Source organism: Diceros bicornis, chromosome 1, assembly GCF_020826845.1.
Source record: "Diceros bicornis minor isolate mBicDic1 chromosome 1, mDicBic1.mat.cur, whole genome shotgun sequence".
Lineage (NCBI taxonomy): Eukaryota > Metazoa > Chordata > Mammalia > Perissodactyla > Rhinocerotidae > Diceros > Diceros bicornis.
In genome coordinates, this window is record NC_080740.1 from 83,198,822 (window position 1) to 83,224,573 (window position 25,752).

The 25,752-nt window shown below is 45.7% G+C and overlaps 1 protein-coding gene across 1 annotated transcript in view; it reads right to left on the reverse strand.

Moving 5' to 3' along the window:
• Positions 1-25,752, reverse strand: part of SLIT3 (slit guidance ligand 3) — a 598,986-nt gene that overhangs the window by 182,998 nt on the left and 390,236 nt on the right. The window contains exon 5 of the mRNA XM_058545649.1: positions 24,716-24,787. Within this exon, the coding sequence (XP_058401632.1) occupies positions 24,716-24,787 (72 nt within the window). The remainder of the gene's footprint in view (positions 1-24,715; positions 24,788-25,752) is intronic.

Below are 25,752 nucleotides of genomic sequence, written 5' to 3' on the forward strand. Positions count from 1 at the left end.
GCTTCTAATTCCTCCCCTGATTCCAGAAAAGGGAAGTAAGGACATGGCTCACACTTCAGAACTGAGGATAAGAAGCACTGCACTGGGGGGAAAAAAGAAGAGTGATTCTCTTTTTCTCATTTGCCAGCAGTAGAGTTTTATCTAAAATGGTGTGGTTTAGTGGAAAAAATAAAAACAGTTTGCTCGCGAATCAGATGACAAGCATCTTTGACCTTGCTGGATCTTGACCTTTGGCCTAACTTCTCTGGTCTAAAATTTCCCTAGAAGAAAACAAAGGCATGGAGTAGATGATTTCTATATGCCCCTTCAGAACAGATATTCAGGGCTGCAGAGTTTTAATCCAGCCCCTGAGTCCTCACATGAGGATTTTCTGATTTTGTTATTGCAAGCACTATCCGAGGAGTCAGATTTTATTTTTAATGCAGTATGTTGAGAATGCAAATATGAGTTTCCTCCTGTCTGGAACAGTCAAGACAGGGACTCTCCAACGCAGTGGAGGTCTGAACAGTAGGTTGTACAAAAATACAAGTATGAATGAAATGTCGTATTAACTTCTGCCAAACTGGCCCATGGAAACCCACCAAGCTCAGAGGCCCTCAGCAGAGCCCATGGGTAGAGATTCATGTAGCGTTTCTTAGGTAAGCCAAGTCCAGCTCTCTCAAGCTTCTCAATGTTTATGGAGTTAGAAGTAAGGGGTCAGGCTGCTGTGGCTCCTTCTACCTTGTCTCCTTGAAATGTCTCCTCTTCTCAGTCAGAAACAGCATGTCTCAGAAACCAGCCTGTTTCTCCCTCCCATTAGTCACAGAGATGACTTTTGAAAAGCATTCAATCATTTTTACAGCGGCCTCAGAAAGCTGAGACTAGACTCCCCCATCAAACAGGGGACTGGCAAAATGAGAGTATAGAAGCGGGGGACACAGTCTCTGAAGGCGGAAGAGGAGAAAGCCATCCTGGGTGATACCGTTATGTTGAGTGATTCACTGAGAAGTTCCTGTGAGGTGCGAGGGCAGAGAAAGCCTTCTAGGACTTTCCAAGATTCAACACTAAAGTACATTAGAAATGTGACCCCTCACCTCCTCTAGAAGTGATCTTTGGACACACACTGCTCTTTCTGGCAAGTTCACCCTATTTTTACATCCCAGTTAACAGCTAGTTCTCTCATAATCCTCGGTTTAGGAAAAGCAAGGCCCTTTCAAGTTGGACCTGAGGGGGAAAAATGCTCAATTCCAGGCCAAAAGTGCTGTTTTCTCAACCATCCAAACTCCACCTACGTAGTGTCCTGGGCTTTGTCCACAAAGTTCCCCCAAGCAGCCTCCCTCACTTATCGGGGGCCCAACAGCTTTCTCAGCTCCCTCAGGTGTTGATAACCTTCTGAAGCCTGTGCCTGAGGGTTACAAATGGATGAGCTTGGGTCTTCTTATTCTTCCTCACTCTAGTTCTATTTTTTTTTTCCTTAAAGCATTCCTTTTCAAATACACCACCCAATGTTTCCATTGTCCATCCTAGGTTCCTTACATCCTTTCTTGGGCAATTATATCCTGGGACTAACCTCAGCAGAGGGCAACACATCCACATCCCAATATACTTTTGTACCCACCTGGCCAGACTTGGTGCAGGGGACTCAGGATTCGCATGTGAAATGTGGTGGTTGCTGCCAAGAGTCCTCTCTAAACAGGGCGGATGAGGCTCAGGGTGGGGCGAACCCAAAGGTCTGGCCACAATGAGTAACGCCATCTCATAGGACTTCAAGACCGAAAATTCGGAACCCATCCCATCAGAGGAAAGGGTTGACTAGTCAGAGCTAACATTTCCTTTGTCTGTGATGGATAGCCACTTTGGAACTATTTCCTGTTCAGATTTTTCCTTTGGTCAGCATTGCGGTGGAAGCAGGGGGTGGAAGGACGGGGTCCATTTCAGTTGTGATGCTCTATATGAACCCCTCAAGAAGAGCGCGAGACCAGAATTGTGTCTGTACAAAAGGTTTGCATTAACTGTAATGAAGCAAATGACAAAATCAATAAAGCGGGAATTGCGTGGCTGTCATAAAGATGATGTAAATCCAGGGTTCACGATGGTTATGAAGCTATTTAGAATTGTAATTAAAACCAGCACCATTTTTTTCAAGATAAAAGCCCCTTTGACAACCATAAATGCAAGCTACAGGAAATTTTCAACAAATATATTCAAAATTAATGTATGGCACAAAGATGGCATAAATTAACTGAGGATAATCCACAAGCCCAGGCTTCAGAATGTAAGAGCACTGAGTAAAGAGATTTCGATTTCACATTTGGTTTTCAAGCAATGTGGTTTTCAATTTTAATCAAGTTAAAGCTTGACAGAGCACTTAGAGACTCTGAATGAATGGCATATTTCTGACAAATACTTTTCAATGAGATTGAAAATGCTGTCTCTGTATTTGCCCAACTTGAGATCTGATGCCATTTGCTGTTTTATGCATCCCACATATTTCAGAAAAGAATCTAGGGGTGTGTGTGTGTGTGTGTGTGTGTGTGAGTGTGTGTGTGTGTGTATGCAGGAGAAGATGACCTTTTTGTTTCGTTTGGCAGTGGGAGTAGGATGAGGTGGAGGAGGAAAAGGATGGGACAGCCAAGTCTTCCAGTTCTAACAAGCTATCTTCCTTGGACTTATTTTCTGAGCCCTGCTTGCAAACTGTAACCCTGAGAAGTCTTGGGAAACATCCACTCACCTAACTTCAGGGATCACTGTTTGCCCTTAGGTCATTAACAATGTCACCTACAATGGACTTCAGCCCTGCTGAAGGAAATTGCAGCCCTCAGGGTGATCATAACCGTAGAGTCATAGAATGTCAGTGCTGGAAGCCGTCTTAGAGATCATCAGGTCCAAGTCCATCATTTTTAACAGAAGAGGAAAGTGAGGATCAGAGAGAGGAAGAGTGACTTAAAATCCTAAGACAGCATTTGGCAGAGTAGTCAGGACTTGACCACTAACCCCTCAAGTCTTGCTATTTGGGGAGGGAAGAGTGACATATGATACACCAATGAAAAAAATAAGACAGTAAATGATGATTAGATTGTATCCTCAAATCTGAAATGCCACTAGAAGTCAGGGATGATTGATTCTTTCAATCCATTTTGGGCTTCACATGTGGTGAGGAGATGGGGGGGCTAATGAGTAGGACTTGAGGAGTCCCAGGGATCTAGGGGTACATTAACCATGTTTTATTTTCCATGTTTTATGATGGTTTGACATCTTGGGGGGCCTTGGTGACTGGAGAGAGACTGCCCCTCCCAGAGCTAGTTAGTTCCTAAAGATAGTAAACAATTTGTTGGTAAGCCTGTCTTTCATGGAGAAACCAACCAATCCTGAGTCCACACCCCCAACCACCTCCTTTATCTAACTCTCACACGGGTCAATATTTCCTCTGCCCTAAATCACCCCAGGGCCAGGTAACAGACCACTAGGGACAGCCCTTATGCCCCAAGGCCCACTAGAATTACTCAAACTAGCCAATCCCAAGCTGTCTACCATGACCTGCCTTGACTTTCCCAAGAGAAGCCCAATAAAGGCTGTGGCCTAGGCCTTCTCCTCTCTCCTGCTTCTGCCTCCTGACTCTGGTGCTTTCCCATATGGCCCTGCGTGGATGGCATGCTTCCAATTTCTAGGAGAACTCTGGGTGACGATAAACTTTTCTTTCAATGGCACTGATCTCCCTGTGTCATCACTCAGTCACCTCCCTGTGTCATCACTCAGTCACCTGTATAAATTAAGACCTGGGCACAGGTCAATGGGACCCAGATTTTGGTCATAACTCCTGTCCACTGTCTGAATGATCCTGAACAAGTTTAACTGCCACATTTTTAAAAGGAGAGGTGTGGACTATATCTTCTTCAAGTCCTTTCTATCTTGGTAAACGACTCTAAGTAGAGCGGCCTGAATTCTGAGCCCTCAATTCAACAGGCAGAGAGGCTGGCTGCAATAGAAGAATTGCATGCTAGCCAAACCACTTATTATAAAAGCACAGCTCATACTTGTCTCGGTAGTAAAATGGGCAAAGAAAGGAATTCATTTTAGGAAATCTAATTGCATTAAGGAGCTGATTCCAGAAAAGGGTCTTGGATTGATAGTCTACTGAGAAGGCAGTCTTCTGCAACAAACATCCAGCAGAGAAAATTTGCACATCTATAACTCAATTACACTGGTGACAGCAGGTTCCCCAAACCGCACTCGGGCCATCTTAATTGCTGGAAAGGTGCAAACACTGTGAAGCAATATCACAATGGACCCAAAAGGAAGTTGAGGGCCAGCCTCGCTTTAAAATGGCCAGGGACCTGTAAAGAGGACCCAGGAAGGTTTGAGTCAAACCGTTCAAAATCTGAGACACACAATAACAAAGCCTCTCAAAATTCAAAGCAGGAACCCCTAGCTTGGAGGCCTTGGGATTTTTGTGTACAGGGCGAAGATGAGCCCTTTTTAACATTAGCAGCTGGTTAGCGGCAGTGAGAGCACCACTTAATGGTACTACTATGGGAGATGTAACGAGGAGAGACCAGCCTTCTCTTTGGAGAGGGAACAAAACAGGGCCATTTCTAATGTTGGGTTAAAGTTGAGAATCTTGGCTTTGTGGTCTATGTATTTTCCCTGTCGCTGGAAAACATGCCTAAGGCTGATATCAGGTCAAAGGAATCCTTTAGGATATTTAAAATAAGGCATGAGCAGTAAAAGGTAGATTAAAGGGAATGGGGGGAGGGGCATTCTGCTTAACGAAACTTGGAAAACCCCTTTTGTTTCAACCCCTGTGAAATGTCTTAAAGTTTGAGCGAAGAAAACTCCAGAAACTGATTACAGTCAATTGAGGTTTTCCTGCCTGGCGAGTCGTCCTTACTCTATCGTTCTAGGTTGAATCACTGTCGCTCAGCCACGCCCTTCTCCCCATTCATTTCTCTTGTTTGCAACTGTGAAAGATCATCTAAGAGAAAGCTGGGTTTTATCTTCTTCATTGTCTGGTGTGCTGGGAGTGAAGAAGGACAAACATGCCACACACGAGATGTCCATACTAGGAGACCGGAAGTGTTCCCAAACCCAAATTAAATGCAGCCTGTTCACAACACCACAATTTTGATTTGCCTGACAACTGAATAATGACTCAATATGTGTATCTTCCTAATGAATCGATGAGCTGGCTTCTTTCAGTGACTACACAGAGCCAGGAGCACATTTTGAACCTGAGTGTGGAGTCTTTTTTTAGGAAGAAGCAAGCAAACATTTGTGGGTTTGTGAGCTGAATATGCTTAAGTAGACAAAAGCGATATTCAGCTAGTGATCTAATTGACATTTTAGGGGCTGGCCCAACGGCAGGCAAATTCATTTTCCAAAGGTCATAGGGTTGGCTGCTGGTGATTCGTTGTTGAAAGATATCTCAGGGCTGGTCAAGGCCACAATCAAAGATGCCCGTGGAATACAAATAATTCCCCTCATTCAAAACCGGCAGCCAGGACCAGGGGTCAATGTGGTTGTACTTATGCGAATGGTAATGATCACAGTTTCCAGTTACGGAGGCTCAACTATGACAGGGCAGGTGGCATGGGGCACGGCTGCCTCGAGTCTTGTGAGTTCTTGCTGGGAAAAGCACACTCTGGTATCTCATACCAGGGAGTGAAGTGAAACGGGTGCACTCCAATCCTTTGGGCTGAGATCAGATGGATTTCTTTAACTCACAATTTTTTTTTAATATGCAAATATATGCATACGATGAAGGAAAGTTCAGAGAGTATCAACGAGTCTCTGGTGGAAAGCAACACCACTTCTGCCCTGTCCCTCCAGTTCTGCACTTTGCTTCCCCAGCAGCAACTCCTATTAGAGTTTTCTATAAATTTGTCCACCAATATTTCATATATACGAAAGCATCTGAGAGCAAATAAGAACACACTGTGTTAAAAGCACAAACGGTTAAAAACTGCACCGACTACCTGGCACCTTGTTTTCTCATTTGTCAGCTCTGCATGCTGTTCTGTGTCATATACAGTATCCCCCGCTTTTCGAAAGTTCCCTTTACGCCACTTCGCTTTTACGAGACTACCTGTTTTCACTGACCGAAAGAAATATGAAGAGGATTTTCACTTTCACAAAAAAAAGGCAAAAAGCAAAAATAACGTTCACAGTTTGTTTTGCAGTGCGCTGTTACAGAGGCAGGGCGTACCCTCAGCAGCGAGAGGGGTGCTGCCAAGCTTCTCCCTCGGGGATCTATACTCAGCATCAAGTCACCATAGCTTTGAACAGTGTCTGTGAGCATCTATGCTTTATCTCGATTTATTTTGTGCATCTGTTAGCAAGATGTGTTGTAAGGTAATCGGTTCTTTACGCCATTTCGACTTACGAAAGGTTTCATAGGAACGCTCTACTTTTGGATAGCGGGGGAGATACGAAAGGTTTCACAGGAACGCTCTACTTTTGGATAGCGGGGGAGATACGAAAGGTTTCATAGGAACGCTCTACTTTTGGATAGTGGGGGAGACCCGTATAAAGACCACTCTCACTGCTCTTAACTATGCTATCATCGTCCAGTGAATGACGTAACATGGTTCATTTACCTAGCGTCCTATTGATGGGCTTTTAGGTGGCTCCCAAGACATTTTCTCTACAAAAGATGCTTACCTATGCATCTTTTGGGGACTTGTATGAGTTTATCTTTAAATAAATTCATAAAGCTTAAATGGATGGATTGGGGAGTATGTGCATTTTCAAGTTTGATAGCTGTTGCCAGATTGCCTGTTAAGAGCATTATACCCAGTGACACCCCCACCGTCAGTGTAAAATACTGCCCCACACCTTTGCCAATTCAGTGTGCTACGAATTCTTACCAAGCACTCAAGGAAAGAAATCTCTCTAATCACATTTAAATTTCATGGGGAGAAGGTAGATGCACTGCCGTGGAATCAAGACAGCCATGGCCAAAATATATTGATTAATGCTTTCTCTCCCAACTGATGTCAACATTCTAAAACAATGGGGTATAGGACAGGTTTTCCCTACTCTGGTTTTTGTTGTCATTATTGTTAGGTAATGTATGGTCATTATAGAAATATTGGAAATCAGATAAAGTAAAAAAAATAAATAAAATCACTCTTAGGTATTTACTCAAGAGAAATGAAAAATATGTCCACACAAAGACTCATATAAGTGAATGTTCATAGCAGCTTTATTCATAATAACCAAAACTTGGAAACAACTCAAATGCCTATCAATGGAGGAACAGATAAACATATTGTAATATATCCACACAGTGGAGTACTATTCAGCAATAAAAAAGAACAAATTACTGATAGACAATACAAAATTAGATGAATTTCAAAATATTATGCTGAGTGAAAGAAACTAGATACACAAGACAACATACTGTATGATTCCATTTATACAAACTAGTTCTACAAGCAAAACTATAGCAACAGAGAGCAGATTGGTGGTTGCCAGCATCAAGGCATGGGAGAGGGGATTGACTGTATAGAGGTACAAAGCACATTTTGGGTAGTGGTCACCTGACTATACACGTGTCAAAATACATTGAACTGTATAGTTAAAATGGGTGCATTTTATTGTATCTAGATTATACCTCAATAAAATTGATTAAAAAAATAAAATCAGGCCTGGCCCCGTGGCGTAGTGGGTAAGTTTGGCATATTCCACTTCGGTGGCCCAGGTTTGTGGGTTTGGGTTTTGGGTGTGGACCCACACCACTCATCAGCCATGCTGTGGCAGTGACCCACATACAAAGTAGAGGGAGACTGGCACAGATCTTAGCTCAGGGCAAATCTTCCTCAGACAAAAAAAAAAAAAGGAAGTATACACTCCTGATAGGAGTGTGTAAGAATTCAAAAACAAATAAATAAATAAAACAAAATCATCTACATTCCTACCGCTTACAGTTAACCATTATTAGCATCTTGGTTTATGTCCTTTAGACTTTATTTCTCCTGCAAATATGTACACATATAAAACCATATCCACACTTTTAAATGTATCTTTGTTTTTTTTTTAACTGTTGCTCCACATCAGTTTTTTTTTTTTTTTTTTGAGGGAGATTGGCCCTGAGCTGACATCTGTTGTCAATCTTCCTCCTTTTTTCCTTTTTTTTCTCCCCAAAGCCCCAGGAGATAGTTGTATGTCATAGTTGCACACCCTTCTAGTTGCTCTAGGTGGGAGGCCACCTCAGCATGGCTTGATGAGTGGTTCGTAGGTCCACGCCCAGGATCTGAACAGGCGAACCCCAGGCCACCAAAGTGGAGCACGCAAACCCAACCGCTGCGCCACTGGGCTGGCTCCTTATTTTATTTTTTAATTAAATGGAAACATATGGTTTGGTAAAAGGATTTTTAAAAAATCTTAATGATATATTGGCTAGATTCTTTAATAGTTTAATTCCTTATCTCAAACTGTCTTCTCATTCCTGACAGAAAGAGCAGTTGGCTTCACTTTCCCACTCATCCCAGCTGTAGGTGAAAAATCATCCTGGTACAGAAACCAAGTTTGCGGGAGCTCTGTGAGTTTCGGCATCTTTTTTTTTCAGGTGGCTTTTTCCTTCTCCTACAAGATATGTGGATGAAACTAGCGTCAGGCAGATGGCAACCCTCTCAGGCACAGCCGGGGTCACGCTGCACGGGTGAGGCGAAGTGAGCAGAAACTGAGGGCTGGGCCAGACTCACAGGGAGAAACCCAGAAAGGCTCCAAAGAACACCCAAGGTCTTCCACCCTCCACTGTTCGGGGAAACAAAAGCCTCCAAGCAACTGAAAGGGAGCCTTTGTTCTCCAGCTTTGCTCTGGAGGAGGCCCTCCCATGTTCTTCAATCCATTGTCAGGACTGGGGACCTCCTCCACTGACAACATTCCAAGGGGTTGACAAATTAAGAGCAACAAAGGCTAGCACACTGGACACAAAAGGAGTCCATATGAGCCACAACTACCGCCTCTCTCCTCCCCAAAGGCACACAGGGAAAGTCCAACACAGACAACAGACACTTGTCTAGCATGCCTGGCTTCCGCCTTTTTATCCTCCAGGGCTCTTAACTCTCATTTTAATTCTGGATTGATTTCCCACTATTGTTTTAAGAAATACTTAACAGTTGGAGTCAGATTAATGTAGGTTCAAATTTCGGCTCTGCTGTGTGATCTGGCAAATTACCTAACCTCGCGGAGTCTAAGTTTCTTCATCTTTAAAAGAGGGATAATCCCACCAACCCCACTGGGTTGTTATAACAACTAAATGAGATAACAATGATTAACATTTGAAGTGCTCACTATTTGTCGGTGCTACTTTACAACTTTAGTTTCCATGAAAAAAATTAAGCTTGAAGAAGTTATCAACTTGCTCAAGATCAGTGGGGAGGGCTGAGACTCAAACCCAGATTCCTCTCACTTCAATGCCAAGTCCTAATTCAGCATGCCAGTGGCTCTCAGGCATTACAGCATCGGTTAAGCAATGGATTAAAAAATGCAGATTTCTGGGCCTGGACTGGAAACTATGATTCATTCAGTTATTAACAGAGCTCAGGAATCTGAATCTTAATATGGTCCAGGAGATTTGGAAGCAGGTGGTCTTCAAACCACATTTTAGAAACATTGCACAGGGCTATAATGAAACAATGAAATTATTACTTTACAATTATTACTTTAAAAAACAAATGAAGAGAAATTCCAGGGTGGGCCAGGGATAGAGGAAGGAAGAGGACTATAGGATTTGTGAGCTCTGCCTCTGGCTGCCTCTCAGAGAGCAGGCAATCAATGACAGGGTCCAGGTGACAGTGGAGGCACAGAGACAGATCTGCATGTATTGAGTAAACAGTCTACCTAAATAAACAACTGTGAGTCAAGCTACAGAATGTGACCGTCTCTTGGGGTTTGGAGGCTCTGGGATGCTTCAGTGAAGATGACCGCTGGGGTGTGACTTTGAAAGAAGCATGGCAAAGTCATCTACTTCAGGAATGGGCCAGGGCTATACCTAACGCAGCCAACCCAACTCCTGGGAGAGTATTTGGCCTCCAAACACTATGGAATGTGGTCGAAAGGGAAGTTCCAGTCCAGGATTGGCACTCTGCTTAGCGCAATTAGCAATGATCCACGTGATTAGGTTTCAGGAGTATCTGTTCCCAAATTTGTCCCTCTCCAGCCATCTTGATTGCCACCATTAGAGTCACTCTTTCAGGGCCTTTGGAGACATGTGGATTTTAATTGGTTTAAGGAATTTCAGCACTACAACCTGCCAACACATTAGCAAGGATCAGATTATTGACACATGGCTTCGGGACAAACTACCAGAACCTTCCATTTATTTCTGCTCCTAAAGCAAGCTCTCCCCAAGGAGTGGGAGGCACCATCTAAGTCAGATGCCCTGGACTGAATCTGACCCACAGACGGTGTGATTTAGCCTGCATGGTGTGGACACTTGGTGTTTAAAAAGATTTTGCGTTAGATGCCACCATCTCAAAATCAGGTGATTTCACATAGAAATCTAAATTTCTTGCTTCTTTCAAGAAAATGAAAAAAAATTGCCAAAGCTGGGCTTATAGGCATCTGCTGGAACCGACTAGCAGGACGTTCAGCTGGAGTACACCTACTCCAGTTAGCCATAGCTCCCACCTCTTCCTGTCACTCCTCACACAGCCCTCAGGCTGAGTCTAATCGTCATTTGTCAACTCATGGTATACCAGTTTAGACTCCTTTACTGAAGGGTTTATCTTCAACACATGTCTTAGAGAGAATCCCCAAGACCACCAAACCAAACCCTCCCTCCCTTCTAACCCCGTATGCCAATAGCTCAACTGGGAGATCATCTCTCTTTGCATCAGTGAAGGTGGAAGGATGTGAGGATACGGTGCAGAATATTAATATTTATTGAGCTTCTACTTTGTGCCAAGTTCTATCTTAAGTCCCTTCCATTTGTCATCTCATGTAACTTGTACATGAAAATTTATGGCTTAGTTAAGGGTTAATCTATTCATTTTACCGAAAAGGAAATGAAGGCTCAGGGAGGAGAAGCAACGTGCCCGACATCACAACCAGCAAAGCACAAAGAAGATACTCCAACTACTGTATTGTCCTGGAGACTGCAGGTCTTTCCAGGGTAAGAGGTGGCTTGGTAAGTCTTCCTTTAAGATGGCTCTACACAGTAGTGGGGTTCTCTAGAAGCTTGTAGGACTAGTGAAGCCTGGCTGCTGGGGACAGGAGAGCACACGCTCTAAGAGGGAAGCTGCAACTCAGCGTCAGTCTGTTGTTGTCATGTAGGACAAAGCGTCCAGTGTTAACACATCGGACTTTTCTAGAGAAGCTGGAAGCCCAGATTTTTCAAGCAAAAGTTACCAATTTTTGAAACTCTATAAAGAGGAAATAAAATCTGTCTGGAGGTGGAAACTAGTCCATAGCTTTTGATTTTCATTAAATGCTTTTCTAAGTTTACGCAGCATTGCATAGTGGTTACAGGGTCAAGATTTAAACTCTCTGGGTTCAAATCCCAGTTCCGCCACTTATTAACATGTGACCCTGGGTAAATCACTTCTCTGTGCCTCAGTTTTATCATCTGTAAACTGGTGATAGCAATGATAAGGCTGTTATGAGGATTAGATGAGATAATAGGTAGAAATTAATGAGAACTGTGTCTGGTACACAGTCAGGGCTCTATAAGAGCTTACTCCCTCTTACGAAGAATGAGTGTCTCTGTTTGAGGCTACTACTCCTTTCTTGAGACAGCCTCTGTTTATTCTGTATGTGTGTAGGGGGGTAGATAAGAGTGTTTCATGTTAAATTATGGGCTTTAGAGGGATCTTTGAACAAATATCCCATTCCTGAGCCCAAGAAATGGTGTTGCCTCTAAGAGCAGAAAAAGAAGGCAAACTTCCATAATAAAATGCTAATTAGCTATAAAATTTCAGAACTGCTGCTGGACCATGCACCGTGTGAACCAAACCTTATTCACTGGGTACTTATTTGTCTGGCTAGGTGGTTTTCCTGGCAGACACAGTACCTGAGAACCAATCCTCGGCATTTAGAAGTAATTTAGGTTTGCACACTTGTGCCTGGGGACTGGCTTTAGAGAGAGCTGTAAAGGAGAATGTTAACAATGGCAAATAAATAGCTGTCATTCTAAATGGACACATTGTAACACACTGTCCATTTACAGAGCTGAACACTCTAGCAGACACTGAAGTGCTTTGGCTCAGTGGGCGCTGTGCATATGGATTTGTCAGTTCTGACACAGGAAGGCGCTCTGAAACACCACCTCCAATAAAAGACCCCCACCATTCTGGCCAAGATCTCAGGCTCTGCAAACCACTGTCTTGCACCCTGCACAAACGACGTCTTTATTCACCCAGCAAATACTTTTTGAAAGCTGTGGCTGACCAAGTCTTCCCCCCGAGTCCTTAAGAACACTCTTTTCTGAACCAGCCATTTCCCTGAGATGCAAAGCAGTTTATCTGGTGCCACAAGCAGAAAGGGAGATTGTGCAGGAAAGCTGTTTGAACTCAGACCTGCAGCAGAAATCTCTAACCCGTCCCAAGGATGTCCAAAAGATTTCAGAAACCCTCAGCCCCATGCCAGAAAATATCTCCCAGTCAACATTCAACTTTCCCTTTTCCTTTCCTCCGAAGGTGAGCCCAGCCCAGCCCCTCAGCTTCGGCATCCAGCTTCCAGGTGCTGAGATCTGGTGTTATTTTGACCCTGTTTTCTGCTGTTCCCCACCAGGCCCTGGCTGCTTGATTCTGCCGCTGAGTTTTGCCTCAGCGACAAAGCCTAGCTCCTCCCTGATGGAAGATGGTCTCAAAGAATCATCACATTTACAATCTGAACCGATCTGAAAGGTTATCTATCTAGTCCAGTGATTTTTCAAGCCTTGTTTACTTTTAAATAGGATTCTTTGTTACACAAAATCTCATGTTGACCCCTACTGTCTAAAAGAGACAACTTAAAACTTGATCATCATTGAAAGGTACCTTTTTATCTGTGGGCTCTCGGAGCACTAGAGCTGCTCAGAACACACACTGAAATCCACTGATCACAACACGTCGATGACTTATTTTAACAGATGAGGAAACTGGGACCTAGAGGTTAAATGGCAGCTGCGGGGCAGTGTTAGGATCGGTTTCCTGCTGCTGCTGTCACAAAGCACCACAAATGTAGTGGCTTACAACAACAGGAGTATATCATCTTAGAGTTCTGGAGGTCACAAGTCCTAGATCAATGTCACTGGGCTAGAGTCAAGGCATCAGCAAGGCTGTGTTCCTTTTGGGGGCCCTAGGGGAGAATCTGTTTCCGTGCCTTTTCCAAGGTAGGTGCTGTCCTCATCCCTCATGTCACATGGTCTTTTCTCCCTCTGCTTCTAGCATGTGTCTTCTTTCTTATAAAGACCCTTCTGATTACATTGGGTCCACTCAAATAATCCAGGATAATCTGTCCATCCCAAGGGTCTTTAATCACATCTGCAAAGTCCCTTTTGTCATGTAGGCCACATATTCACGTGTTCCGGGGATTAGGATGTGGACATCTTTGGGGGCCATTATTCTGACTACAACAAGTGAGCAGCAGGTACTAGCTAGCAGAGCTGTGTCCGAATCCAGGACTCCTGGGATCTTTTGGTAATTTCTGTGTCTCGATGAGGACAGTGGGGAGGGAACGGGGTAGGGAAGGTACACCCTCTTTTTCTCCGACCTTTTGTGTACCCAGCCTATTATAAGCCCTAAACCAGAACAGGACAACTCCACTGGAAGAAAGAAGAGAAGGTATAATGAAGTTAAATATTTTTAAGAGTTAGGGTTACCTCACAGCAGAACACTGTAAATATAACCTTTTTCTTGGAGTATGTATTTGTGAGGAAGGGAAGATTTAGTCCCCCAGATGTGACAACCTGAGCCAAATTAATTCTCAGAGATAGAATAAAAGCAGCAATAATAATAGTTACAATTATGAGTCGCTTAACAACGGGGATACGTTCTGAGAAATGTGTCGTTAGGAGATTTTGTCGTTAGGCAAACATCATAGAGCGTGCTTAGACAAACCTAGATGGTATAGCCTACTACCCACCCTAAGCTATATGGTACTAATCTTACGGGACCACCATCGTATATGTGGTCCGTTGTTGACTGAAACGTTGTTGTGCAGTGCATGACTGTATTATTAATCTTCATAACAACACCATGACGAGGGTAATATTATTTCCACTTAACATATGGGGAAATTGAGGCTAAGAAAGAGTTACGTAATTTGGTTAAGATCACATAGATGGTAACAGCCGGAGTTTGACTCCAGGCAGCCCGACTGAGAACCTGAGTACTTAACCATTATTGAAATGTCCTCAGAGTTTATGCAGAGTCTATACACAACCCCAGGCCTGAGCCAGTTCTTTGAACCACAAGTGTTCTGTGAAGGAGATTTGTTGGGAAGAAATTCTAATGCTCCTACCTCAAGCTAAGGGTGGGAAAGCTGGAGCTGGTCCAGGCTTTCTTGCTGTTTTGCTATACCGCACTTAAAACTTGCAGGATGTTACTTACCCTCTCTCAAAGAAGAAAAAAGAAGACTCATGTTGTTAGAGTCTGAAAAACTGAATAAATATAAGCCATTGTGAAGGGCTGTGAAAGGATGAAGGGATTTACCTGTACATTTAAAAGCTCATACTCCAGGGTTTGGGAGACTAGAGGGAGGGATGAATGGGTGGAGGACAGGGAATTTTTAGGGCAGCAAAACTATTATGTATGATACTATAATGGGGGATACATGTCATTATACATTTGCTAAAACCCACAGAATGTACAGGACGGAGAGTGAGACCTAACATACACTATGGATCTTAGTTAAAATGTATCAGCATTGGTTCAGCAATTGTTACAAATGTACCATGCTAACACAAGATGCTAATAACAGGAGGAACTGTGTGTGTAGGGGCAGGGGATACACGGGAACTCTGTATTTTCCACTCAAATCTTCCGTAAACCTAAAACTGTTCTAAAAACTAAAGTCTGTTACTTAAAAAGAAGAACTCATATTTTCAATCTTGATGGTCTTCTCAGAAGTTCTTTCCCAGTGGTGACCATTCAGCCTGTCTCTGCCAGGGGTCTTGGCTGGTGCTGGCAGCTAGAAATGCTCTTCCAACATTCCCCACTGATCTGTACCTGCTGTTTCCTATAAGACATCACTCCATGCTTACCAAATCTCAGAGCTTTTCCTCGCTAACCACTCAGAAAAGCAGCGAGACTCCAGACGCGTCCTGGGATCCTGTCCCAGCCTCGCCACTGACCAGCTCTGTTGCCTTGGGAGAGTTTCTGAATTTCTTTGAGGCTAAACTTCCCCATGTATATCTAGAGGCTAATAAACATCTCCCTAATGATCTGGCAAGGCTGTTGTGTTACTTAAACGAGACAATGCCTATGAAGGCTTTGGGCAAACCACAAAGTATTATTATTCACACATATAATGCACACACATACTCCCCTATCTTACTCCTCACTAGTATTGTTCCCATTTTATAGATTGGGAGACCGAGGCTCAGAAAGGGTAAGTAACTTGCCCAAAGACACACAGGTCATAGACAGCAAAACTGGAATTAAAAAAAAAAATCAAATCTGACTCCAAAACTCATACTTTTAATCACCATACTACATTGACTCCAACAAGACAAAGAATCAGAACCTTAATAGTTACTAGAGTCTCAAAGTGTGGTCTCTACTGTAAGACTCATCTCCTCTCTTCTTACGCCCCTTTCTTTCTCTTTGGAGCTAAAAATTTCCCGGCAAAGTCTCAACCGGATGGTGAATGTCTCATAAGACCACTGAGCCCAACTCCGAGGGGCCCAGAATCACTGTGCCTTCTTGCCAGAGTGCAGAAAGATGGGATTCTACTTTACACGCTTGTTTAAAGCCCCTTGTTACTGTGGATTTAGTGCCGAGGGGTTAAATATCTGTGATGAGTTAAAAAAGAATTTTGTCCATAAATAAAAATGTCCCAGATAAGAAATTTTAGTGCTGGAGCCAGAATAATGGTCTCCATTACCCTGAAAAAACAGGAAGGCTTCTCTGGGCTGGTTCCTGCTGCTCTGCTCTTATTCTTTGTTGCTCCTAGATATATTCGTGCTCTTTCATTCAGGGTTTTAGTGGTTCTCTCTGTGCTGGAGTCTCTCCGTTCTGAAAGTCATCCACTTATTCATTTACTCATTGTTTACTGAGCACCTACTATGCCCCAGGCATAGGACGAACTCTTGCAAATAAAAGAGCCAACTAGACAGACTCCACCTCTCCCTCTACCAAGCTTGCAGGCTTTTGGAGGAGAAAGAGAACCAAGCAGACAGTTATAACTTAGGGTGAGGTGTTATAAGAAATATTGCAAGCCCGACAGAGGGCCTCTAACACAGACTGTAATCTGGCCTGGAAGGGACTCCACTTGTCATCTAAGCAACTTCCAATTCTAGGCACAACTTCTGGAACGAGGCGCTGACGAGCACCACCTCCCTGCCTTTGGATAACACCGTATCATATCTTTTCCAGACTAACGGAGTCTACTTTACCAGTTCTTTCTACTATTTTTCCCATTTTAGGGGATTTACTTTAATAAATCAACTGGAATTTATTGAGCACTTACATCGTTGGCCATGGGGCAGAGAGAGAAGAGTGCTCTAGGGGACTATCAAATTATATACACTCTCTGTGTATCTGTTTGCCTCCCTCTGCAGATGAAATTTCTCAAGAGCAGGAACCGTGTCTTATTCATCTCTTTATTTCCAGGACTTGCTTTGGGCCTGGCAAGGGTCAGGGCTCAGTGATGATTTATGGAAGGAAGAATGGAAAAATGGAAGAGCAGAAGGAAGAAAGGCAGGGAGGGAGGGAGGGAGGAGAGGAGGAGGGAGGGAGAGGGAGGGAGGGAGGGAGGGAGAGGAAGGGAGGGAGAGGAGGAGGGAGGGAGAGGAGGAGGGAGGGAGAGGAGGAGGGAGGAGAGAGGGAGGGGGGAGGGAGAGAGGGAGGAGGGAGGGAGAAGGAGGGAGGGAGGGAGAGGAGGAAGGAGGGAGGGAGGGAGAGGAGGAGGGAGGGAGGAGAGAGGGAGGAGGGAGGGAGAAGGAGGGAGGGAGAGAGGGAGGAGAGGGAGGGAGAGAGGGAGGAGGGAGGGAGAGAGGGAGGGAGGGAGGGAGGAGAGAGGGAGGAGGGAGGGAGAAGGAGGGAGGGAGAGAGGGAGGAGAGGGAGGGAGAGAGGGAGGAGGGAGGGAGAGAGGGAGGGAGGGAGGGAGGAGGGAGGGAGGGAGAGGAGGAGGGAGGGAGAGGGAGGGAGGGAGAGAGGGAGGAGAGAGGGAGGGAGGGAGGGAGAGGAGGAGGGAGGGAGGGAGAGGGGGAGGAGGGAGGGAGGGAGAGGAGGAGGAAGGGAGGGAGAGAGGGAGGAGGGAGGGAGGGAGAGGAGGAGGGAGGGAGAGAGGGAGGAGGGAGGGAGGGAGAGAGGGAGGAGGGAGGGAGGGAGAGGAGGAGGGAGGGAGGGAGAGAGGGAGGAGGGGGGAGAAGGAGGGAGGGAGAGAGGGAGGAGAGAGGGAGGGAGGGAGAGGAGGAGGGAGGGAGGGAGAGAGGGAGGAGGGAGGGAGAGGGAGAGAGGGAGGGAGGGAGGGAGGGAGGGACTGAGGCAGGCAGGCAGGCTGACACGATCCCTTTCTTTAGATAGCTTATTTGGGCAGCACTTGGCAGACTGGGGTCCAGTCCAACTTCCTCCAGCAACGCTTCTGAACCTGACACACTCAGCCAGGAATGCAAAGGAGGAAAGGCTGGAACACCTGCTGCACCCTGGGAAGGGGATAAATCAGCATCTGCTTGCTTCCTGTGAGCAGATTTTCCCAACTCCCCCTTCCAAGAGGCAGCATCGCTTTCATCACGAGATGCAGGCCCCAGCCCCGTGCCTTGCACTGAAGGCCGCCTCTGCCTCTGCCTGATAAGCCCCGCTGACCGGCACTCAATTCACCCCCGTGGTCAGCCCCAAATGCCTACTGGCTTTCTCCCGGAGGTCTCTGCGCTTTGACGCTGCCTCTTCAGGGCCACTTTGCCTGCTTGATCCAGAACCCCATAACCTCTATCAATTGCACACGTCTCCTCACTGGACACCCGGACTTCAGTCTCTTCTTCTCGGCAATCCACTGCCCACGATGTTGCTGCAGCTGTCTTTCTTAAATGAAAATCTGATCATGCTGCTCCCCTAGTAAAAGCCCTTTAATGGATCCCCATTGCTCTGTGGATCTTGGTGTACAAGATCCTGCCCTCTCCACTCCCCCACCCCTGCCCCACTCACCTTACTAACCTCATCTTTTCATTGCCTCTCTTGCTCGCTGTGCTTCAGCCATGAATCTCTGACAAGCATCACCTCTTTCACTCACTTCTGTCCCTTTGCACAGGCTGGTGATTTTTCACATGCTGTTCCTTCTGCCTGGAATGCCCTTCCTCTGGGTGAACTCCTACTCATCCTTCAAGACGCAACTCATGTCACTTCCTGAGTGAAGCCAGAATCAGGCCTGTCTCTCTGGGCTTTCCCACATCTTTGTCTTGACGTCCAGCAGAGTCCGGCCCACGTCCTGCAACTGCTGGTTTACTAGTCTGCCCTTGCCTGACTGTGAGTTCTCCAAGTACAAGGATGGTGTCTTATTCTTTTTTTTTTTTTTTTTTAATGAGGAGATCAGCCCTGTGCTAACATCCGCCAATCCTCCTCTTTTGCTGAGGAAGACGGCCCTGGGCTAACATCGGTGCCCATCTTCCTCCACTTTATATGGGACGCCGCCACAGCATGGCTTGCCAAGCAATGCGTCGGTGCGCACCCAGGATCCGAACCAGCGAACCCCGGGCCGCCGCAGCGGAGCGCGCGCACTTAACTGCTTGCGCCACCAGGCCGGCCCCTGGTGTCTTATTCTTTTTATAAAACTATTTTCACATTAAACATTTGAACAATTGTGCATGATTTCTTGTACGTAATAGGCCAACTGCAAAGACTTGAAGAATGAATGAATAAAAACATTCATTCGATGCATTTTTAGTCAACCTTACTCTCTGCCATGAACTGTTTGGACACTGAGGATTGCACAGTGACTGAGCCAGGCAGGGTCCCTGTGTACACACGTTCATTCTGTGTGACATACAGAGACAGGCTGACAAATAAATGAACAAGACAATTTCAGAAGGCAATAAGTGCTCTGAAGAAATATAACTGGGTATTGAAAGAGAGGAAGGGTTGGGGGGGCTGGGGGAGCTGCTTCAGATCAGTTAGGGAAGGCCACTCTGAGGAGGTGACCTTTGAGCTGAGACCTGAAGGATCAGAAGGAGCCGCCGTGTGGGGGTCTAAGGGTTTAGCATCCTATGCAATGGGAGCAGCACGTGAAAAGGCCCTGAGGCAGGAAGGAACTTGGGGTGTTTGAGGGATGGAATGGAGCATGGGAAGCAGGATATGAGTGAGAGAGGACCCAGATCATGTAGAACCTTGCAGGACATGATCAGGAGCATGGACTCTGTTCCAAGTACAGCCACAGAATGAACAGTGGTGGACATTAGCAGGCAGAGATGCTACCAACGAATGGGTGCTACGTGTTCCTCCCCACACCTCCCTCACCCTGACACAAGATTACCGCCTGCTCACGGGCAGGTGGAGACAGCCCTCATTAATCTCAGGAAGGGGGAGGGCAGACTCGGGCAGCGCAGCAACTCAGACTCACTGGAGAACACAAAGACCGCCTCCCCAGCTTTGTTTTGAAACCGTCAATTCCAAATTCTGCTAGCTGGCAGAGACAGGGGTTATTGATTCTCCCTTCTGGAATGCATGTCCTACAGAGTCCTCGCAAATAGAAACTGAAAAACAGAGGAAAACGTAACTGCTGAGAAAGATAGGGCAAAGGGGCATTTTTAAAAAACAATCTATACTGTTTTTTGTCTTTTTCTTATTATGCTTTGTTGGATTGTGGCTTGTCATCTCTTTTTTTCCAGTTCATTTCTTTTTTCCTATCTCTGTGCCTTTCTGATTATTCTCTCTCTCTCTCTGTGTCTTTGTCCAGTACCCAGCACAGCATTTGCATAGAGTAGGATGTAACACTGGTGTGTACAATGTTGCTCTATCTACAGGTCAGTCTCTCTGAGTGTCTCCTTCTCCAGATCAATTTGTCCATCTAACTGCTTGTCTCTCTTTAAATATAGCGTCTCTTCCCCTTCCATTCAGGCAGCAGAGTGGGATCAGCCCACAGCTTTTAGTAATTGCCTAGAGTGGGATCCCCAGCTAATTACTTTCTCTCTCCTCTCTGGAGAAGCAGGAAGCAATTAGGGGCTTCCTTCCGCTGCCTGGGTGGCAGGGCGCCAAGTCCCTCCAGCACCAGCATCACATCGGTGGCTCCCCATTCCCACAGGGTTCAGACACGTCCTTCCTCTCGGCTCTGTTAAAAGCCGCACGCGTGCATGATTGCCTCTGTGAATCAGGCCTCCACTTGCTAGTGGCCTCCTTGGCTATTTCTGCATTCTTCCTGTTGCCAGCATGGCTGAGAGGGGAGGAGGCTGGGTAGACAGAGGTGTCAATGGACAGAGTCCAAACAATGTTGGGTGTGTGACCAAGGGCCGGCTAGCGGGGAGGCCGAGGCCCAATTGTGTCTGTGACTTTTACCAAATTACATAAACTGAGGGAAACTGATTTTTATCATCTGGAAAATGGGGGTATCACAGTCTCTTCCTTTTGAAGGGAAATGTTGTCAGGACAAGCAAAGAAAATCCATCCATGTCAAAACTACAAAATTATTTAAAAAAATACACAATCCTTGATTTTCTCCTCTTAATGAAGCACATGGTATCATGGATAGGCCCAACTGTCGTCATTTCACAGCCTGATATTCCAATAATTTATCTTCTACTCCTATTTTACTGAAGTAATAGAACAGTGTTATATTCTCTGAGCTCAACAAGGTGATGGAGAAGGCTGGGGGCTGGGAGGTGGTCCTCAAACAGACTGATGACAGGGATGTACCTTCCTGAGATTTTAAATCTGCTGCTCATCACTCACAAGAGAGACAATCTACATGTGGGTAACTGAGGTCTGGTAGGAGGAGGAGGGGTTCCTTGAACAGGTTTTACAGAAACATAATTTCTGCAAAGTGTCTCCTATTTTACGTGTACTGATGCATATTTAAACCTACAACTTCAATTATCACCTCTACCCAGATGCTTACCCCCCTTGAACTTGCTTCTCAGCTCCGGTCTTGTATCTCCAATTACCAACATGACATTTTCTCTTAAGGCTACAAGCTTATTTAGTTTAACTCCCTCTTATTAAAACCATGGACGCTGAGGCCATAGACGGAGCTGTGGCCCACACACCAAAGTCATTTAACCAGCAGGAACAGGAGGGGATGTCAGGTTCGCCAATTTCCTAACTCATAGGAGACGCTCCATCCACACTGCCCGTGGAAGACCTGACATCACTTCACACCCAACTCAGGCTCTTCCAGCCTGGTTCTTCCTCCTGGCCTTTCAATGTCCGTGGAGTGGAAGCTTCAAGAAGGCAGAGCTCACACATCTATGTATCTTACTCTCTGAGGTTCCCCCCAGAACTGGCATTTAGTAGCTCAAAAAACATTTTGATGGCTGCATTGATGAACGACTATGAATCTGCCATCATTCTCTGTATCATCTGAGCTTGGAATTCATCATTTTCCACTTCTTCTTCCCTGGCCTTCCTCCTTGGCAAACAATGAGTGACTCGGTCGCCATTGGCGTCTTACTCTGGACCCTCCTTTCACTTCTGACTGCTCTCTCCTCATGCTGGACCACAGCCTCATCTCCCACCCCTGGTCTTTCCTTTTTCCACCTCCTCCTGTCCTAGGTTCCTCTTCCAGAATAAATGTTTTCATCCTGACCTTTCCCACGTCAGAAGCCATCCACGTTCTCAGTACATCTGAAGTCCACACTCCTTGTAGGCAAGGCTCCCTGCCATCTGGCCTCCACTTCGCTTTCTAAGCTCATCACCTGCTACTCTATCTCATAAGCCCCCCACTCCATGCAATGGCTCTGCTTGTGCCCTTAAGACACACCTTATACAGGTGTGCCTCTACACTTTGCACACACTGTCTGCCTTGTTTACTCTGTGAATTCCAGTCACCATCCAGGCCCAGCTAAAGCCTTTACAATTATAACAGCAGCAAAGGAACACAGCAGTAACAGTAGCTAGAACTTTCTAAATACCTTCCATGTGCCAAGCACAGTACTAATTTATTCACATACATTATTTTATTAACCTTCACAAAAACTCTAGGAAGTTAAGAACAATTCTTACCCTCATCTTACAGCGGAGGAAATCTAGGCTCACAAGTGTCAAGTAATATACACGGAAGGTCACAGACTTAGTACGCAGCACAGCTGGAAATCTGACACAGATCTATCAGACTGCCGAAGCCATGTTGCTAACCTTTAGGCTACGTTGCCTAAAGCTGTTTTCCTTCTCTGAGCTCTGATGGCCCTTTACTCTGCATAGCCACTCATTTGCCAGTTTTCACATGGATTGTTAAATCACTAAACATTCTCTTTATGCATGTGTTTCTCGTCCCCAGTTTTACCGTAAGCCACCTGAGAACATGAGTTATATGCCTGGGACTTATAAGTTATGGTCAACAAGTGTGTGCTGACTGAACTGAGTAGAAGTGTAAAGGAATCCATCCCCCTTTAGTTGTGTTGGTTAATTCATCCTTTAAGCAGCGAGCTCACTCCCTTACCCATCCCCTCAGGACCACACGCTGGCACTGGGTATAAACAAGAGAAGATCCTAGCTGTGCAGGCCCTGGAGCAACACATATCTGCGTGGCCTGGAGAAGCAGCGCCTGGCAATAGTTCCTGGGTGACTCAGGAGTCTGTGTTTGCGGAATCTTGAATCTTTTAGCTCCTGAGGCCTTTATGAAGTTAGAGATATGAAAGGAAAACAACAATAAACCTCCAAAACCCCAGCAACTATGGAGGACCATTGTGAGATTTAATCACTTTCTTGAGAATCAAAAATGTAGTTGGTAATTACAGAGCTCTGCTTATACATCACCGCAATATTCTTTTTGTTAACTGGCCCATTTAAGATTAGAGCCACGAGACAGGACAGATGTACCACTTCACATACGTAAAATGTAAACGTGGGGCTCGATCGTGGAGAAGCTGATTGATTTTGAGTTAGACACTGTCCTTCTCTGGTCTTCAGTTTTCTCACTGCTGACCTGTGGGGTTTTAGAGAATCTCTAAGTTCCCCTCCTGCTCGCCTTTCTGGGATGCTAATTAACACAACTTCTTAGTTTTGTTTTATGTGCGCAATCTCGAGTCACGTCCTCCACGGCTTTGTCTGCTCCACCCGCCTCTCCTGCTCCTGGGCAAACGCTCCCAGATGAAGCAGTAGGCAGCCTCCCGTCTGGGGGCCCCTTGAAAAGCCCTCTCTGCCCTCTGCTCCCTTCACCCCGAGATGCCTCTGCCCTCTTGTGTGCTTTGCACGTTCAGCACCAAAGCTTTCCGCTAAGCTCTCCGCATCAGGGGAGGCACATAGCCTGTGTCTGGAAGCCATCATCAGCTTCCCGGTACACTAGAATCCCTGCAGTCCTTACAGGGAAAAGTGACAGCTAAAGTAGTTTTAAAAAAAACCTCCTTCGAGACTTCTCTAGTTGAATGTGAGCCTGTGGAGGCGGCCAGTGGGCAGAAAGGCCTGCTCACACAAACCAGACCTTCTTCTGTACCCCTCTCCCAATACTTATTCCAAACACATGGACACAGTGGCGTGGGTAGAAAATTCAGAAAGCACACTCCTCACGAAGGTAAGGGCCCAGGAGTCTCTGATAAGCAGCAAACATAGGAGGCCAGGTAGGAAACGACAAAGGTTATCTGGCAAGTTCTAAAACATAGTGATGGAACAATTCTGCACCGATTGCAGCAGTGGGTGAGGAATCTGCATGTGACAAAATTACATAGAACGGCACATGCGCACACACGCACGTGTAAAGCTGTGAAATCTGAAGCATAGTCTGTAGATTGTACCAATGTCAGTTTCCTGGTTTTGATATTATACTATAATCAGGTAAGATGTTACCATTGGGAGAAAAGTAGGTAAAAGGGCACATGGACCTTTCTACTATTTTTGAAACTTCCTACGAATCAATAATTATTTCAAAATAAAAATTAAAAAAACAAACAAACACCAAGCACCTAGTACAGTCGATCTGGCTATGTCTCCCCAGGTCCTGGGATACAAGTCCCAGCGCTCTCTCACAAGATCCTATTAATAATGGTGAGACCTTCAGCATCATGATCTTCATCATTATCATCATCATCATTAAGGCTCCCATTCACTGAACACTTACTATGTACAAGGTACTAAGTGTTTAAAATATTTTCTCATTTCATCAACACCCCCCACCAGGCTATCATCCTTGTTTTATGGAAGATAAGGACCTTGGGAGAAGCTGAGTTGAGCCCCAGGCCACAGAGCTACAGCAAGGCCCGGCTCGGACCCAGGTCTGGGACTCGAATGCTCATACTTGGGGCCGAGTAAACAGAGAACGAGACTCTGTGGAGCTGTCCTGGCATCCGACGTGTGTTCCCTGGAAACCACTTAAACACATCCCTCCATCTGTCCCAAAGGCGCCTAGATGGAGGCAGCACAGGACACAGTGGTGCCGCCTTTCTGTCCCATGCCTCACCACCCTCTGGCCAGAGAGCCACATCTGCAGCGAAGCAACAAAAACAGCACTTACAGGTTCTTCACGTCGGCGATGCCGCGGAACGCCTTCCTCGGGATCCCCAGGATCTGGTTTTCGCTCAGATCTCTAAACAAGAAGAAAAGAGGCACGCTGCGTTAACGACAAGGCCGGCTTTATCTGCATCTCATTATGATAACAAAACCCCTGGAGGCTGCTTCTGCGTTCAAGAGTGTTTGGGGGGCTGTTTAGTCTCAGGACCCAGGCTGCTACAAGCCTTCACATCGTTCCTCTAGTGATGGCCTTTGCTGAAATGCTTACCAGGAGGAGCAGCTTGCCTCCAGGGCGGGCTCTGTGGGTGGTCTCGCACCTCCAGGCCACGAGCCAAGACTGGGTTATTTGTTGCACACACTGCACCCAATTCTCTGTTTTGCCACCTCCCAGAGACGACCCCTGCCCTCCTCCCCCACAGTGTCCCTCCCCCACTGCTGGGTCAACATCACTCAATCTCCCATCTCTCAGGGACTCTCCCTTTGTCATCTGGGATTGGAACGGAGCCTGGCCATCCTGATTTTCTGATGGAGGATGACCACCTGCGCTTATTCTAGAGCCCCAGAGACTGCTGGGGCCTCCTGGATTGTCTTAGTAACAGGCATGATGAATTCAAATTGCATTTCCACAAACCCATCCAAAATAGGGGTCTCCCTGCATCTGATCGAGCATTAAGCAGTGCTAACGTGTTGCTCTGAGGAGGGAGGGTAAGCAACAAAGTAAGTCTCAGGTCTTGAAGCTGGCTCACACCCAAGTCTTGTGCCAGAGTGCTCGTGAAAAAGCCCCACAGCCTCAATTTCCTTTCCTAAGACCCATGCAGCTTTTGTCATTTTGATTTCTGGTTTTATTTTTTGCTAGACCAAAGACACGTACTTGTTTTCATTCATACCTGAAGCTTGCTTGGGATCTCAGTGAGTAATCACTCATATATGATTGATGTGTGTGTGTGTGTGTGTGGGTATGTATGAACTCATACCCCCCACACACACACATCAATCATATGTATACATATATATCTATATCTATAGATATAGGTATATATC